This window comes from Numenius arquata, chromosome 8, assembly GCF_964106895.1.
Source record: "Numenius arquata chromosome 8, bNumArq3.hap1.1, whole genome shotgun sequence".
Taxonomy (NCBI): Eukaryota; Metazoa; Chordata; class Aves; order Charadriiformes; family Scolopacidae; genus Numenius; species Numenius arquata.
Window position 1 is genome coordinate 40,784,283 of NC_133583.1, and position 16,906 is coordinate 40,801,188.

At 41.3% G+C, this 16,906-nt stretch overlaps 2 protein-coding genes across 2 annotated transcripts in view; both read left to right on the forward strand.

The window, feature by feature from the left end:
• The first annotated feature begins 247 nt into the window (after positions 1–247).
• Positions 248–8,677, forward strand: EXTL2 (exostosin like glycosyltransferase 2). Its single transcript, XM_074152158.1, is given in 6 exon segments — positions 248–287; positions 2,225–2,262; positions 2,264–2,295; positions 3,579–4,006; positions 5,390–5,460; positions 6,058–8,677. Coding segments are annotated over 6 exon segments (1,101 nt in total). The 3' UTR covers positions 6,550–8,677.
• A 3,188-nt stretch (positions 8,678–11,865) lies between these two features.
• The window catches only part of CDC14A (cell division cycle 14A), a 63,301-nt gene continuing 58,260 nt past the window's right edge, over positions 11,866–16,906 (forward strand). Inside the window, 2 exon segments of the mRNA XM_074151552.1 lie at positions 11,866–12,229; positions 12,777–12,867. Of these exon segments, the coding sequence (XP_074007653.1) occupies positions 12,124–12,229; positions 12,777–12,867 (197 nt within the window). The 5' untranslated portion in view covers positions 11,866–12,123.

Genomic DNA, 16,906 nt, shown 5'->3' on the forward strand with positions numbered 1-16,906 from the left:
CCGCGTCGCCGGCCCACACGACAGTCACGCTTCCGGCCGGGCACTGCGCGCCTGCGCGCCACCTCCGCGGGGGGGGGGCGTGTGGCCGCGGCCCAGTGGCGCGCAGGGGGCGGGGCTGGGGCGGCGGGCGCGGCTGGGCCTGGTGGCTGTCGGTCACAGGGAGCGGGGCGCGCGCTGCCGGCTGAAAAACCTAATCCGGCCCCAAAACGTGAATCGTTGTCCGTCCCCCGCCCGCATCCCGGTTATGATGCCCGGTGCTCCCGGAGCAGCTGCTGCGGCAGCCCTCGGTACGGGGCTGAGGGGGCGGCCCGGCCCGAGCCGCGACGAAACGCCGCTCTGGTGTGACAGCCGGGGCTGCCGGAGCCGGGCGGGGGAAAGCTCCCCGCTCGCGGCAGGACCCCGAACTACAAACCGGGGCCTGCCGGGAGGAAGCGGAGGGACGCCCCGCAGGAAGCGGGGTACGGCGGCGCCGCCGTAGCGCTGCGGCGATCCCGCCCGGGCCGCCCCTGAGTCACCGGAGCGGCCTGCGCGGGCGGGCTGAGCCGAGCCGAGCCGAGCGGTGGGGTGCCGGGCCGGCACCTCCTCTCCTCCCCGCTCTCCTGCTGCCACTGAGGACGGCCGGGAAGCACAGCCCCTCTGCGGGGGAAGCAGGCGGCGGTACCGGCGGCCTTCGGAACGTGAGCAGAGCGGTGCGTGAGGGGCCGCCGGGCTGGGGGCGTGCGGGGGCGGCGGAGCGGCCGGCCCTGGGCGGGGGGGAAGGTGTTCGCTTCTGCTGCGTGTGGTTATGATGAAGCGCTGTGATGCGGTGCTGCCCGCGAAGAGAGGGGAACCCCTTCAAGATGTCTTTGTTTTGTTTTGTTTTCTTGGAATGAGAATTAAAATACTGTATTTTGACAGAGGGGTTTTATTTTCGTCATTTTTGTTTTGAAGAGGTACTCTCTATGGGGGGGTTTGTAAGCATTTTTTCAACAGGTGAATCTCGCATTGCAATTTCATAACTTAATTGGCAAAACTGATTGGCATTTTCTTACTGGAATGTGCCATGATGCTTAATTCTAACAACTTTATACCGACGTTTATTTCAGTTACAGAATATATAATAATATCATCCTTACTTATCATTGCAGCCTATTGTATACAATTGAGTAAATGCAAGAATGTATGGCAAGCCACAAAGTTTCATTACCACAGTAAACATTTATACTTTCACCTTTAGTATGCTTTTAAACTTTAACTAATTAATTGTTACAGTAGTATTGGTAAGTATTGTTGTGTCTAGGTTGCAACTAGGGAAAGAGAATCTAAGGTTCACCTTTTTAAAAGCTCGGATGACCAAGATATGATGGTCCTAAGAAATGCTGCCAATCAGTTTTAGAAGTCAGGCATGATTTTTTTACATCTATAAAATGAAGCAACCAAAACAAATTATTAACTTATGTAAATAGCTTAAACGAGCTCTCCAGTCTCAAAAAATAAGTCAGTGGTAAAATTAGAACTCAAATTTGGGAAGACCTGGGGGGGGAGGGGGGGCATATTCAGATTGGTATACACAAAAATTGTCAATTCTGTACTTTTAAGAAGTAGGTTCAATTATTAAATACAAGTTCTTGCTCTCTAAACTTTTACAGTACTATTCCTAAATCAAAATTAAAAACTTCCTTTCTTTGTTCAACTAGTTTTAGAAGAACAAAAATCCCTCCAACAACATAAGAGCCTTAATAGACACAGGATAAGAATAATAAAATGCTGTGTCTTAAACCTCTAACACATCTGGTAAGCTTAGTGGAAGGTGACAGGGGTGAGCCAGAAAAGAAAATAATTTTATTGGGACTACTCACCTGACTGTGGTAGCCAAATATATATTTTAGTGTTGCCTGATGAACAAAGCAACAGACTGTGAGGTTCTGGAGACCTACTTGTATCTCTGTAGTTGCCCCTAAGGATGGAACACGTAGACGTTGCATTGGTACAAAGCAGTAATTTTACAAGCAGAGACATATGCTGTGCTTTGCTTTCTAACCAACTAGTGGAATAACTTTCTGGAGTGTTCATTGAAAGGCAGAGACAATTATTCAACTGAGCGATAGAAAAAGGGATTGCATAATTGCCAAGAATGCATACGTCAAGCAGCAATTGAGAGGAACGTTTACGTGTAAAAGAATGCTGGGTAGCATGTGGGATAACTCTTTATCTTCGGTTATAGAGTCCCTTTTCTTTCCAACAGATTCAAAGACCACAAACAACTGTCCTGTAAAAACAAGGAGGGGGAAAACCATCCCACTTTGCAACAATGAGGTAAGTTGAGAGGTCTTTTAGACTAAAATAATTTGAATTCCTATTTCCAAGCGTGGTATGTCCACTGTGGAAAAACATGATCAAAATTTCTGTGAAAAAACACACACTCTGAAATGTTGTAATTGATGGGGCTGTCCTGCATCACTTGATTTGATCAGAATTCCCTGCTGAAAGCATAGAAATTACTAATGGAGTAACGTGAGTAATATGTATGGATGAGTGACTGTTTAGTAGTAAGTTTAGAATATTCATCTTGTATTCAGTTCATACTAATCTTGCGAGTAAAGGAGGAAGAACAGATGTGGTGACACATTTAAGGCGCAAACTATGGAATGTAGTGGCTGCTGGATCCTGCTGAGATTACAGTTTATAAATGTCTGGAGAACGGGGAGTGCTACCTAAAAGGCATGAATGTTGGGGCTATCTTTGTAGGAGCTGCTTTTTAAGAGCTCCTGTTTAGTTCCAAAACCAGGAGGATCCAGAAACCCTTGCCTTATCCTAAGGCTGCTCCTCCAGTGAGCTGAAACATAGCACCTGATATTGCCAGTTTCCACTGAGTTCTGGATGTAGCCAACCAGCTGTTGCTGATGTTGCATTCCTACATTATGCCATTTGGCACATTTCTTTTGCTCCACTTGTGTTAATAGCCTCAGTATGATCAGAATCATATTTTCCACATTAATAACCATTATTCAGCAGATAGACAAACTATGGACAAAATGTCCAGCAAATCAGTGATAAAGATTATTCCTTCTGTGTATGATGCCTGAGCAACAGGAAAAAAAAAAAGAGCATTTAACTTCCTCCTTTCTGTCAGAGCTCTTGAGGAGGCACCTTCTCTCCCTTTTGTTTCCTGGCTAAGGCAGAGCTCCTGAAGAGCTCCTATTTCAGCGGTGCTGAAAATAATGAATCTCTGTACAAGTTTGTTTTCTAATTTCAGCTGGATGGGTTTGGTGGGGTATGTAAATGTTCCATCAGAAATGTGGTACTGAGAAAGTAAGAGATGATGAACAATCTCGTGTTAAAGAATTACCCTAGACTTATTTTCACAGAACAATGAAATTCAAAGTTATCCAAAAAAAGTGAAAAGCAAGTAAATGCTGAAATTGAGTACCAGAAGTATCTGTCTTAATAGTTGAAAGTAATTGGCCCGAGTCCTAAAATCCTCCTCATTTATTTACTTCAACAAAAGTCTACTTAATATCGTGGGAGTTTTGCTCAAGTGAGGGAGATAACTATACGTGGGATCAATGACTCTTCCTTTCCTGTTTCTTGCTTTAAAGGTATCTTCACTTCTGTAAGCTTCCAGGAAGAGTTATGGGAATCCGCCTACTACGCTTCACTTCTGTGGTGATCATTGTCTTGCTTCTTGTGGCAGGTGCTTTAACAGCTTTGCTTCCCACTATCAAAGATGACAAAATGCCCCATTTGAGAAGGGAAGCAAAAATCCAGAGTCAGTCTGCCTTGGATTCATTTACTCTTATCATGCAGACATATAACAGAACTGACTTACTGCTAAAGCTTTTAAATCATTATCAAGCCATCCCCCACCTACATAAAGTAATTGTTGTGTGGAACAACATTGGTGAGAAGATACCAGAGGAAATGTGGAATTCCTTGGGTCCTCATCCTGTCCCTGTTGTCTTTAAAGTTCAAACCGTAAATCGCATGAGGAACAGACTCCAGAATTTCCCTGAGCTGGAAACAAAAGGTAATCAGCACTTCATATCTCTACTACTAATATTATTTTCTTACTTAAAATTCTGAATGCTAAAAGAGAGATGGTTTGAGTTACACTGTGTCATAAATCCATGGATCTGTTGGGCCACTTAATAGAATGTGGGTAACATAGAAGAAACCTATGTTATCAGATGCACACCGCCACCAGCAGCAGGCTACAGGCTGCCAGTGAAGAGTAGGGAAAAACAGAGGGAGGCAAAATGCATTTCATAGGCTTTTGCTGTGTCTGTTCTCCATTTCCTTTGTCAGACAAACATAGGTAGTTCAGCCTCTCATCCCTTTATAGTCTAAACTGAAATTCATACTGCATGTATTTGTTGAGTCTCTGCATTAATTTGGACTTAAATGATCTAGTAAAGACCTGATTTAATCCATTCATTTTAAGACTAAGTTCTCAAGCATGTTCTGCTCTTCAGAGAAACTTCTCTCCCTAGCTGTCTGGCTTTCTGTCTCAAATCATGCATCCTTTTTAAGAATCTTTTCCCAATCTTTTGGCTATTCATCTAAATATTCTTCCTAAGCTCTTTCCAGGAGAAGCACAACAATAAGCCCTGTTTGTTTCAAGTGGAAAAAACCCACATATGTTGCATTACAGACCTGACCTTACTCATGATTAATAAAGGTAAATCTATTTAATGCCCCCTTCCTAACATGCCTTGCTACTCAAAACCCATGACTTCTAGGAAGACACTAGAAACTTCAACTTCCCAAATGCTTTATTTACTGTAATAGGATTTATTCTGACTATAAACTTAAAAAGCTTTAAAGCCTCTGGAGTTCTGATCTAAGAATATCTTTCCTTTCTACTTCCTGATAGTATTTTTGCCAAAAATTTAAGGCAAAGATTCTTCCTTTTGTAGTTAACCATATTGAATGTTCCCTGTGCAATTTATTAAGCTTGCTTATTTAGAACTTGCAAGTACTGAGGAGATAGTTAAAATTTTATACTAAGAATTCTGTGTAAACCTCATACACTAAAGAATAGTGGTTTTCCACAAGATTAGTAGAATTTTAAGTTGCTTTGCCAGACACGCCAAATTTTCTAATATATTTTTCACATATGTGTCCAGCTATGCTATAGATCACCAGAGGTTGCTGAGTTTTGTTACAGCCTGGCAAATAGATAAAACTTAGGTTTGCTTCCAGTTACCACAAAGCTGCAGCCTTGCTTTAGCACTGAAATCTGAATATGTTTTCTCAATCTGCTTTCAAGGAGTTACAATTCAGTTCTGCAGTACAGTGTAACGGTTATAGAAGTTTCACAGCTAACTTGTCAAATACTGTGCTGCATACACATGTATTTAATATTTTGATAAATTCAGAAGTTTTTTTTTTTTCTTCTTCCTCTCTTCAGCTGTTTTAATGATGGATGATGACACACTAGTCAGTGCCCATGACCTTGCTTTCGCCTTTTCTGTTTGGCAGGTAATGTTTTGCGCCTTGGCCGGTAGTATTTGTGAGTTAGAATTGAGATTAAAGGTTTTAATTAGAGTAATATTGTATCGTAATGTTTTACCATTGATTTTCTAGCTGTAAAGTTAAATTTTAGAAGGACTGAAGAAATTGCAAAAATATTATTCAATAGTAGCTATACCTGTAATCTATAACTTTCAAATTTTTAACTCTTGTACATGAACACTGAAGTTGCTGACTGCTGAATTTATTTAAGTTGATAGGAGACTGCAAAACAAAAGCGTGCAGGTTTTTTCTCTCTGAGAGAAATTGTAAACTTATTCTGAGTGCCAAATACCCAGTTGCAAATTGTGGATAGATGTTTTTTGGCACTACATGATGTGGAATGAGGCATGTTGTGTCATATCGCAGAATGCGTTTTGCAAAACTGTATTTAATTGCAACATTTATGCAGATCAAAGGACCATATGCCAACAATTTCGTTCTTTCTTGGCAATAATCTTGTGCTCCTCTTATTTAAGAAAAGCATAAATTTCTCTTAAGAAAAGACTTAACACACATTTCACAGTGTGGGCTTAATTTTAATTTTTTTAATTTTTTTTCTTTCAGCAATTTCCAGAGCATATAGTGGGATTTGTTCCTAGAAAGCACATTTCTACTCCTTCGGGCGTATACAGTTACGGCAGCTTTGAACTGCAGAACCCTGGATTTGGCAACGGAGATCAGTATTCTATGATTCTTATTGGTGCAGCATTTTTTCACAGTGGGTATTTAGAAGACTTTCAAAGACAGCCAGAAGCTGTTTATGCCTTAATAGATGAAACTCAAAATTGTGATGATATAGCCATGAATTTTCTGGTAGCCAAGCATACTGGAAAGCCTTCAGGAGTGTTTGTGAAGCCTGTTGATATAAGAAATTTAGAAAAAGACACTAACAGTGGCTATTCTGGAATGTGGCACCGAGCAGAGCATTTGTTACAGAGATCTTACTGTGTAAATAAACTGGTTAATATTTATGATGGCATGCCTTTAAAATATTCTAATATCATGATTTCTCAGTTTGGTTTTCCTAACTATGCCAATCACAAAAATAAAATGTAAGCCAATGAATTTAAGTGGTTAAATGTTAAACAATACTCAGTGAATTGTACTGAGTTCAAGGAGAAAAGAAGGTGTAATTACTGCATCTTGGCCATCCTCATTTGTAGCCTCTGAATTTTTTTCCATTTGGCTTTTTATGTTGGTTTTCTTTTCCCCTTTCTTACTAATTCTCCGAGGTAAATTGTGAGAAAATTTAAAGAATATATGCTAATATTTAGCTGTGGTAAAATCATCCTCTTTCCTTAACACCTGTAAAGCTATTACAGTTAATTAGGCCAGTTCTTCAGAAACACGCAGGCAAAAATGCACTCCTACCTTTCAGTGCTTACGGTTTGACTTATTTTGTTTTTAAATACGTCATCTAGTCAAATGAGGCCTAGGCATATTTTTGGTAGTTATATGTTGAGATGCTTACTTGCCTTCCCGCTTCTCTCCTTACCACCTCCTACCTAGTTCCCAGTGATACTATAGAAGGGCTACAGTGAACTGTTGGCCAGGCTTCTAGGCTCCTGTACAAAACCCCTTTGAAGTTTGTATATAAGCTATTCTGTATTCTGAGATGTTCCTGAAGCTGCTATGAAAGCAAGCCAGAAAAGAGTACCTCACCTTGATCTCAGATAGTCCTAAAACCGTTGCCTACAATATCTACTACTGCTGAGACAGTGGAAAAAGATCTGATGTGGCTTTTTTTCCTATTGTGAATTTGTCTAGAATTGCTGAAACATTGCAAGCAACTGAAAAGTAAAACCTAGCCGTTGGAAATGTAAGAAACATGAATACATGAAATATGAAACTTACATAAACAGCCAGAAGAAATGGAAGGGATATTACTTATTAATACTCTCTTTAGTATTTTGTTTCATTTTGATATTTTGCATGTACATTGTTACAAAAATGTGCCCAAGAAAATCCCCACTCTTAAAAAAATATCTTATTTAGAGTTCCTAATAAGAGCAAGCTGTTCTACAGTTATTGTGGAGTGTATATTTTGTTAATATTTACTGTTTGTTTTTTTTTTTTAAACTACTCTCTCAAATGAGTATTTACTTTTTGGTTCCTTTCATCTCTGTTTTTGGTGGCTATGACAATGGACTTAAAATGTGCAATGAATGGGTAAAGCATAAAGAAAAGTACTTTAAGGTACAGTGATATTTGACAGAGCTGGACTGTTACTAGTCTCTGAATTCCCTGGCTTTGTCTATATAGCAAGAAACAGTGCTATTAACAGCTTTTGTTAGATTGGGACTCTGTAGTTCTGGAAACGTGTTAACATAGACAGGACAAACCTTTTCCATTGCAGTTACAGAACATTTTTGTGGTATGGAGGAAAGAACAAAAGACAGTGATTTTCGTGGATCACAGAGAGGAATCAAATTTGGCATCCAAAGTAGATTCAGTTTCACCTGCATCAGCTTTTAATTGGTTTTTAGTATCAGTTCAAAGGTACCTATGGGCAATCCATAACAGCTAATACCTAGTACAGAAATGGTGTCTGCACAAATAGTGTATAATTTTATCATTTTTTTGTAGTAAGTTAGCTGAACAAAAAGTAGTTGAAAAATGTGACAAGGTCTTTACAGCAGGGCTGATTCTAGGTGTGAGTCTTTGGGGGAACGGAGGAATCTTTTCCTTTGTTCTATCACTGTTAAAGGATTTGGTTTCTGTTCAGTGAAGTCTTCCTAGTACTTTTGCAAGATTTCAAGGCCAGAATCTTAAAATGGCAATGTAAAGTCTGCTTAATTTTGTTGTAATAGTGAAAAGTAGTTTTTAATTATTGTGCTATAGCAATGATTAGTATACAAACAGGTCTATGATCTTTCCAGAAACGCAACTTTCCTAGTGGTATTTAGTGCATTTCATTTACTTACTGGTCTTCTGTAAATTCTGTTCTGTGCAGTATCAACTAGAATTGTGAAGACTCACAGATGTTGTTTACCTTTTTAAATGTGAAATGAACTGTCAGCTCAGCCAAATCTTAGTATTGGGTTCTTTGTTGGGGGAAGGCATTGTTTTGGGTTTGTTTGTTTTTTTTTTTATTATTATTATTCTGTATCAGTGAAAGAATTAATAGAACAAGCTTTTATTATACCGGTAAATTGAATTTGTATCATTGTCAAATAAAATACGTAAAACAGATTTGTGGTATATCTATTTTCAGATTATTGACCGAAGCTTTTCAGTGTTAGATGTCTAAAGTAAGCTCACAGTTTGCATACAGATGAGCAGCACCAAGACTTCATTTTTTAAAAAACATGTAGTTGTTGGCACATGCATTCACTTAAATAAGGTGAGGCCCACTTGTGAGGGAAAAAAAAAGCCATCAAAAAACACAGCCTTAAGCAGTTAGGCTTAGACAGCAAAGAAAATTCAAAGATAAGTCTTCAGCTCTAGCCATAACTCATTATGCTTAGGAACAAAAAGGGTCGTCTTGATTTTTTTTTTTTTTTTTTATAAGGCTAGTAACTTTTTATCCCTTGATGGTTATAAAAGTGCCTTAAGATTCTTTAATGAAATATGTTACTGAGAATGTATGTTTTTAACAAAATAATACACGTGATGATTTCTTCTAAGAGATTATCATTTGGATGATAATTAGGTGTCATTTGGAAATATTTTGGAGTGTAAACAGATTCATCACCACCTCTGAATGTTCTGTAGAAATTAATGTTTATGGAACACAGGATTTTAAAAATGGTATCTAAAAGATATATTTAAAAAATCACTGTTGAAAACTCTGGATATAGTCTTAAAATGATGCAACAGGACCACAAGAAAATTGCTTCTTTACCTATGTTTAAAAAATGCCACAAGATGTCACTGTAGTCTTGATGTTTGATACCATCAAATGTTAAAAACGGTAATTGGAATTGATTGTAATAACAAAATTGTATGAGGTGAAAACATTCTTAAAGTTAGAATTTTTACAAGGTGAAATTCATTAGGTAATCATACTGGAACTGAAAAAACGTGGAGGTTATTTTGTACATATTTTTTACAGGGAAGAAGAGAGATTATTTTAAGTATTTTCTGTGCTTACAAAGGCTCTAGCTAATTCCAACAAATGAGAACTTGCAAGCAACCAAAACAACATTTGTAATTTTGCAAAAGGTATATAAGCAGTATACAACAACATTTGACAGTGAGGCTTCAGTTTCTAGTCATGCTTACACCCTAGATTCACCAGCCTAGCTAGGTGGATTTACAAATAATAGGCTTTAACACAAACTATGTACTTAGGGGTTCTAGATACTGGGTAGCTGCCCTGTTACACTGCTCCATCTTTGCTTCTGTTGCCCAAGATACCTTAGTTAAAGCTAACCTGAGTATGCTCATACAAGCTACCCTCAAGTGGAGTGCAGCACAGGCTTAGAAATCTATGTAACATTGAACTGTAGTGAAAGGTTGAGTAGAAAAAGGTGTTTAAAAAACCACACGGTTCTGGAGAAAAGAGATTGGTATCCCTTTTCTTACATAGGATATGTCACCCCTTAGAGAATTGCTTGTAAATAAAAAATGGAATATTTGATTTAATTAAGGGTTAAGTACAATACAAGTGAAAGTCATACAGAACAATATAGGAAAAGATAAACACGTTGATTTCCATGAAAAGCAAGTGCCCTCCAATAACCTTTATTTAATTTGCTGTTACAGAAGACTACGGTCTCAGTCTTGCAAGCATCTTGTATGAAATAGTACTTAATACTGGGAACGAGGTTTCTTACCTAAGTTCACAAGACCAGGCCCAAAGAAAGTCATATTTAGGAATACTAGCTCTGGAGCTATGAAAAAAAGGAAAAAAGAGGAACGTAAGAACACATGTACAAATTATTAGAGCCAATACCAAAAATAAGCAACTGCAAAACAAGTGCACAAGAGAGGTATTTTCTGTAGTACTTCAGCATATTTGTAAGGCTTTAAAGGTTATCCAGTGTTTATGACTCTAGATTAAAAACTGAGGAGTTGAAAGTCTTTCGCACTCGTGTTTAGCCTCATCTCCAGGGACACTAGAATTAATTATATGAACTGGTAGTTACAGTAGGTTGTTTATAGTGTCAGGAAAACATGCTGATAATAACGTGGACCTCAGGGCTGCATATTGCTTTGTATTACAATGTCTTTTAAAGGTGTTTCAATGGTGGGGTTTTTGTTTTGAGGAAAATTTTTTTTTTTTCCTCTCCTCAAGGTACCTCCCCTTTGCAAACTTTGTTTGTTTAGTTGTAAAACCGAGAGGGGTCGTCTGCTCTGTTTGGTACTTACTATTTCTTTCTAAAGGGGAGGGTGATAGAAGAAAGGCATTTCCAACGCTTTTAATGCTTCTGTTTCTTTGGCAGTAAGTTAATTGCAAACTACAAGCTAATTCAGCTTTTGCAAATGAACCACCAGGAAGCCAACCTTTCACTTTTTTTAAAAACATCGAGCTACGAGTAAATTTGTGTAGTTTTACGACAGCCTCAGAAGCAGGCGTGAAACTCTTCACCGCTGGATGCCTCCTCGGGAAGAGCGAGAGCCCGTAGCTCCAACCAGCGCGTTACGAGCGCTTCGTGCACAGGGGTCCGCGCCGTCCCTTAAGCGGCTTCCCCGAGGTCTTCCCCTCAGTTCTCCGCAGCACACAACGCTGCCCGGCAGATGGAACTCACCCTCGTCTGAGGGAGGGAAGGCCCAGCAAGTGACAGAAACCCCGGCGGCCGGCAAGGGAGCCGGTGGGTGCCGAGGTTGGGCTGAGGGGAGCCCCGCTCCAAGGGTGCGCCCCGCTCCAAGGGTGCGCCCCGCAACGGCCCTCTCTTTACCAGGCACCGTTCGCTCATTGGCTGGAGTCGTGGGAAGGCGGCTTTTGATTGGTGGGTCGGCTTGTCTATCAGGAAAAACGGTGGTGGCAGACCGGGCTGGGCCCCGCGCAAATAAGTGTCCCGGGTCGGGGAGAGAGAACTCCGCCGGTGCGGCGCCTCCCTTCTGCCCTGAGGCGGCGTCCTGCCCGGCCCGCTCACCTCCTCCCCGAGCTGGACCTGCATCGACGAGGTGCCGGCTGCGGCTCAGGTCTGCCTCCCGGCGAGCTGTACTACAAGACCCGCTCTCTCTCCGTGGGGCGCTTCGCCTCGGGCGAGAGGTAAAGGAGGCGCTGCCCGGGCGCGGAGAGGGCCGTGCTCCGGCGGGAGGTGGGCGTGCGAGCGAGGCTGAGGAGGGCGGGGCTGTGCCGGGTGCAAAGCGGCTGGCGGGCTGCCCGCCCGGTGGCGAGGCGCTGAGGCGGAGGGCGGGGCTGTCAGGCCCGGGGCGGAGGCAGGAGGGGGCCGGTCAGTCGCACGCCTCGGCCCCGGGCCGGGCGAAACAAAGGCTCGGTGAGGCGGTTGTCAGAGCGCCGCCGGTCGCCTGGTAACCGCCCGCTGCCTCTTTATCCGGGGGCGTCTCCTGGCTGGGGGCGGAGTGGAGCCGAAAGTCCCTGTGGGCGTTCGCTAGCCCGCTCGGCGGCTCGCCGTGTCCCGGAGCTAGTTCTCCTCTCCGCTCCCGTTCCTATGCGGACTGCAGCAGCGGCGCTCCAGCGAGCGCGCCCCGGCCCCTCCGGGGCTGCCCGGGAGCACCATGAGTTCGGAGACGCCCCGCGCCTCGCTCCTCCGCGCCCTGTTTAAGATGGAGCCGGCGGCAGCCGCCTCCGAAGTGCTGGGGGGAGCCTCGGAGTTCGTGAAAGGTGAGAACGGGACGGGGACCCCTCCCCATCTCCTGGCCGCTGGGGGTCCCGCTCGCCGGAGCCTCCCTCAAAAAAGGAAACCCGCTGGCTTCTTTCCCGTCTTCCCCACCTCCCTCCCCCGGCTCCACGGGCTTTGCTGCGTGCCCGGCTCGGCTGCGGCCCCCCTCGCCTTGCGGTTTTCGCGGGTTGCCTGCCCGTCGGCCGCCGCGGGGCACGCCTAAGCGGTTCCTTCCTCCTCTTTTTCCGGTAAGAAGCGGGGCCGGCACCTGTTGCTATGTGCTGCTGCGTTCTGGGTCAGAAATACCCCCCACTCTCCTCGAGTCCCTCCCGAGAGGTGTCTGGGGGTTCCCCGTGGGCAGGGCCCGCGGGAGGAACGGGCACTGGCGCTCCCGCCAGCTCCCACGCAGGAGAAAAAGGCTCAGCCGAGGCTCTTCCGCTGCCGGGCCGCGGCGGGGCAGGACGGGGCGGCGGGGTGACAGGCGTTGCCGTGGGGAAGCGGCGATCAAGCTTTGCCCGTCCGACGCTGTTGTCCTAATCTGTCTTTCAGATCGGCTGTACTTTGCTACTTTGCGAAATAAACCGAAAAGTACCGTAAATACCCACTACTTCTGTACTGATGAGGAGCTGGTCTATGAAAAGTAAGTGTTGCGATCTGTTGTGTTTTGCGTATTCAAAGTGATCACCTGAGATTCTTCCCAACGCACTTTAATACTATACAGAATATTTTTGCTCCATTTAGCTACTTGTGCAAAGCATGAGTGTAAAGTTAGCCTGGTTATATTTATACATTAGCTGAAACTAGTTTAACAAGGTTGGTGTTTTAAAAAAACACAGAAACAGCTACAAGACCAGTTATATGTCTTAAATTGTGGTTGAGCTAGGGGAAGGATATCTGAGCTTTGTAAGACTTCTTTATAAGATAGAGAAGATCTCTTAAGACTAATTACATCTTATTAAATGGTGTCTTAAATAGAAGACTGTTGTTTAGTATGAATGGATGAAACAATAGCTTGTTTTATTTTCGTGTATAGAGAGTATGAAGCCATCACCTTTTATCCAGAATCATAAGAATGCAAACCTTAAATGTGCTTTTGAAGAACATCTGCAACTTTTTTTTGTAAGTCTGCAGCAGGTTTTGAGAGAGCACTTCCTGTCGTCTCTTGTAGCTTTAGAACAGCAGAAAGAGTTTTCTGTGAAGTAAAAGCTTCATGCATTTGGAAGACACTGACAGCACATGAAAGGTCAACAGTAAAATTGATTATAGTTGTGAATATTATTAAAGGACATAAAATGCACTAAACACATAAAGTAATTGCTCTATGCTGTAGTTAAAAATTAGTTGCTCTACCTTGCGTTTCCAGACAAACTGTTTCATGTGTGGTGATATATCTAGCCATTTGACAAAGGGCTTGCTGCAGTACAAGTGAAACAAAACGTGGTCTTATGTTAAATACAACTTACTTTCCATGTGAGTTGAAGACCTTGTGAGCATCAACCATTCTTCCTTCCCCTCTCTAGAGACTTTAGTACTGCTTCTGTGAAGGTGTAAACCGTTGTTTTTTTTTTTTTTTTTCCCCTTGGTTTCTAGCTTCTTCCTGTGCACAACTTACGGTTTTAGGGTTTCTTTTCTACATATGTTTTCAAGTCTTCATTACCAAAGCTGTGTGTCTTCTACTGGAGTACTACCAATGATTCGTTTCTAAAGCTGACTCATGTAATTAACTGCTTGGGTAGGGAGTAGGTTCTGTAATGATCATTAGCTAATTTAGGTTGGAAGGGACCTCAGGAGTACCCTAAGGCAAGGTTGACCTAATATTAAAAGCAGAATTCAACTGGATAAGATCCTAAGCAATTTGTGTTGCATCAATATGTTCCACTTTTCTTTAATGAAAGAAAAATTTGATCTTTTATGTCTAAGACTTCTATGTTATGCTTGTCCTGAGGTGTTTTGTTTCTAAATCTTAACATACTTCTAGGAAGGGTGAAGGAATCTTATGTAGGATTTGGTCTTGGGGGTAGAAGGGGGAGAATTTCCATGCTCTGTTAGTTACAGATGATTGTTCTAATCAAGGACTGTAACTGGGGTATTTTGAGTGAGGACAGTATCATATTTAAAAATAATAATGAAAAAAACCTGGGAAATTTTGGGGGGGGAGAAAGTAATTTTCTTTAACATGTATAAAGGAAATTTTGTATGTATAATCCTTCACCCAATTACCTGTTAACCACATAGCAGGGTGTAACTTGATACCAGGTAAATTATGAGATAATGGAAGGAAGCGGTTTCCTTTATCTTCTAGGGTACATCTGAAGACTTTGGACATGTAACTCATGGTTTATTTTCTGACTTCATAGTTCCTAATCTATTTGGCCTTTTTTAAAGTTATATTTGATACTGTAATAGTACTCTCCCTTTTGTACTCAAATTAAATTACTAAAACATTGTATGAAGTAGAAATTAAGTGACAGTTACCAGGTGATATGAATGAATTTTGTGTAATAACCTAAATCTTTTGCATAACAGTGCTAAACTTACCCCTTATACTTAAATTGCGGCACCCATCACTACATGCAATATTTGGTAGTAAAACCATGCCTGATTTTATTTTTAATTTTTCCTCTCTCTTCCCTCTCATCTGCAAGTAAGTTTGTATTGTCTCAGGGAAGTAAAAGCAGGTGTCAGTAGGGTTACCAGTTTTTTTTCTAATGTCTTTCTGAAGTTGGAAACCTAGAGTTAAAAGCAGGAATAGAATGCAAATCTCTTGTTTCTTGGGGAAATACTGATTTTACTAGCTTTCTTTTTCCTTATGCTAATGAGCAAGCTTGACAGCAGTTTGCTATGCTTCATAGGCTGCACAGCAAAGTGGGAGGCCTGACGTCAGGGATTGTCTGTAAGTAGTGGTGGAGTGTGATTTTAATACACCAGGTCAGATCGTCTGCTCATTTTATCAACAATGCAGCCTTCTTACTGAGAAAGCAATTAGAAATACTTGTTAAATGATAACAAAATAATTGTCTAGAAGTTATTTTGTAAGTGCTATTGCTGAGAACAGTGGCTTCCAGAGTATTTATTCCCTATGGCCCACCTGTGCTGTTCTTGCTAATCAGAATTTCATGTCCATTTCGGCATTTTAATCAAATGAGTTGTTCAGATTGTTACACGGAGGAGGATAGAATATGATGTATACTCAACCACAAAATTCTTGGCACCTGTGAGGTATGTAAGTTATCTTGTTCATATGACTGTTTATTGACTTAATTTGACTTAGATGTATCATTCTAGTGACAAGACAAATATACTTCACTGTGCATGAAAGTAAACTGCTTTGCTTGGGGCTGTTTTTCTTTGGGCTGTTACTCTTAACTTTGGTGATAACTCTTAAGTATGAAGTGTTACAGAAATTGATTTAGCTGACTACTGAGGTGTCAGTTTGCTTTCACTGAAGTAATATAAGATCTGAAAACCTCATGAATATATAGGTTTGGGGTTGTCTGATTACAGAGGACGTGTTATTGGATCATATAGTACTTAAAATCTCACTGCCTTGCTTCCTTTTTTTTTTCCCCACTCTTGAAGAGACATAAGGAAGTAATAATGTATGTTAATAGTCTAGCACATTTATTAAACAAGACAACTGTAGTGCTAGATCTAATGGGTTTGGAAGTTTAGGTCTGATAAATGCTGACTGGTTCTTGCAGTTTGTCATATGATTTATCACTAAATTGTACACAAAGTGTGGTTATGTATTCTTGAGTACATTAGTCTTCAGTCTTCACTTGAAGTTGTCAACTCTTAATGAATTCGTAACACTGTCTTCACTTATCTAAACATTCACACTTTTAAAAATAATAAAGATAGGCTTAAATGCTTTTAAGAACATTTCAAATGCTGGCTGACTGGGAACTCACTACTAGAACTGTCATTACTTTGGTTAAATGTGCTGCAATTTAACCTTGAACCTATTATGCTAGGGAAATGGCATGTAAATGCCTCAGTTGAGGGAACAAGAAACCTGAATGAATTAATCTAATTCTGAATTCTCTTTTTTGATCGTTCTGTTTCTGTAAAATTTTTTTCCAGTCTTTCTGAAACTCTCCCAGGTCCCTCCTGAGAGTGTCTGCACTACTGCTTATAAAGGAATACAATCTTTCAGGGTAATATAGTGCAGGTAACTACAGGAAAATGGAGTTAATGAGAAATAATCCAGCTTGATGAAGACTGTCATTTGGCAAATAGACAAGCCTTGCCTTGGCAAGACCTCAACTAATGAGTTAGGCACTAGTAAGAAGCTTTTTATTCTCTAAGAATAGCGTCTTTCATGTTTCACCTTTCAGTAAACAGATCTGGGTTGAGAATACTACACTTGACTGGTTAAGTTGGCTTTTGCATATTTTTATCAAAGCAACCTTTAATGTCCCTTTTATTGCTGAGTAGTTTTCTCAAAATTAAAATTTAGATAAACAGGAATGTCTTACTGATAAATTATAATGGCACCTTTCATAAAGCATACTTTTTTTTTTCAGTCATTTGTTCTGACTTTGGATCTCTTGTATAAACAGCTTTTGCAGATCTAGTCTCTGGCATGTTGTGAGCAGCTGTAAAAGTAATTAATATGGTATTCTCTGTACATCCTATGTTTTACACTAAATCTTTCAGCCGTTACTTGCCCATTTCAC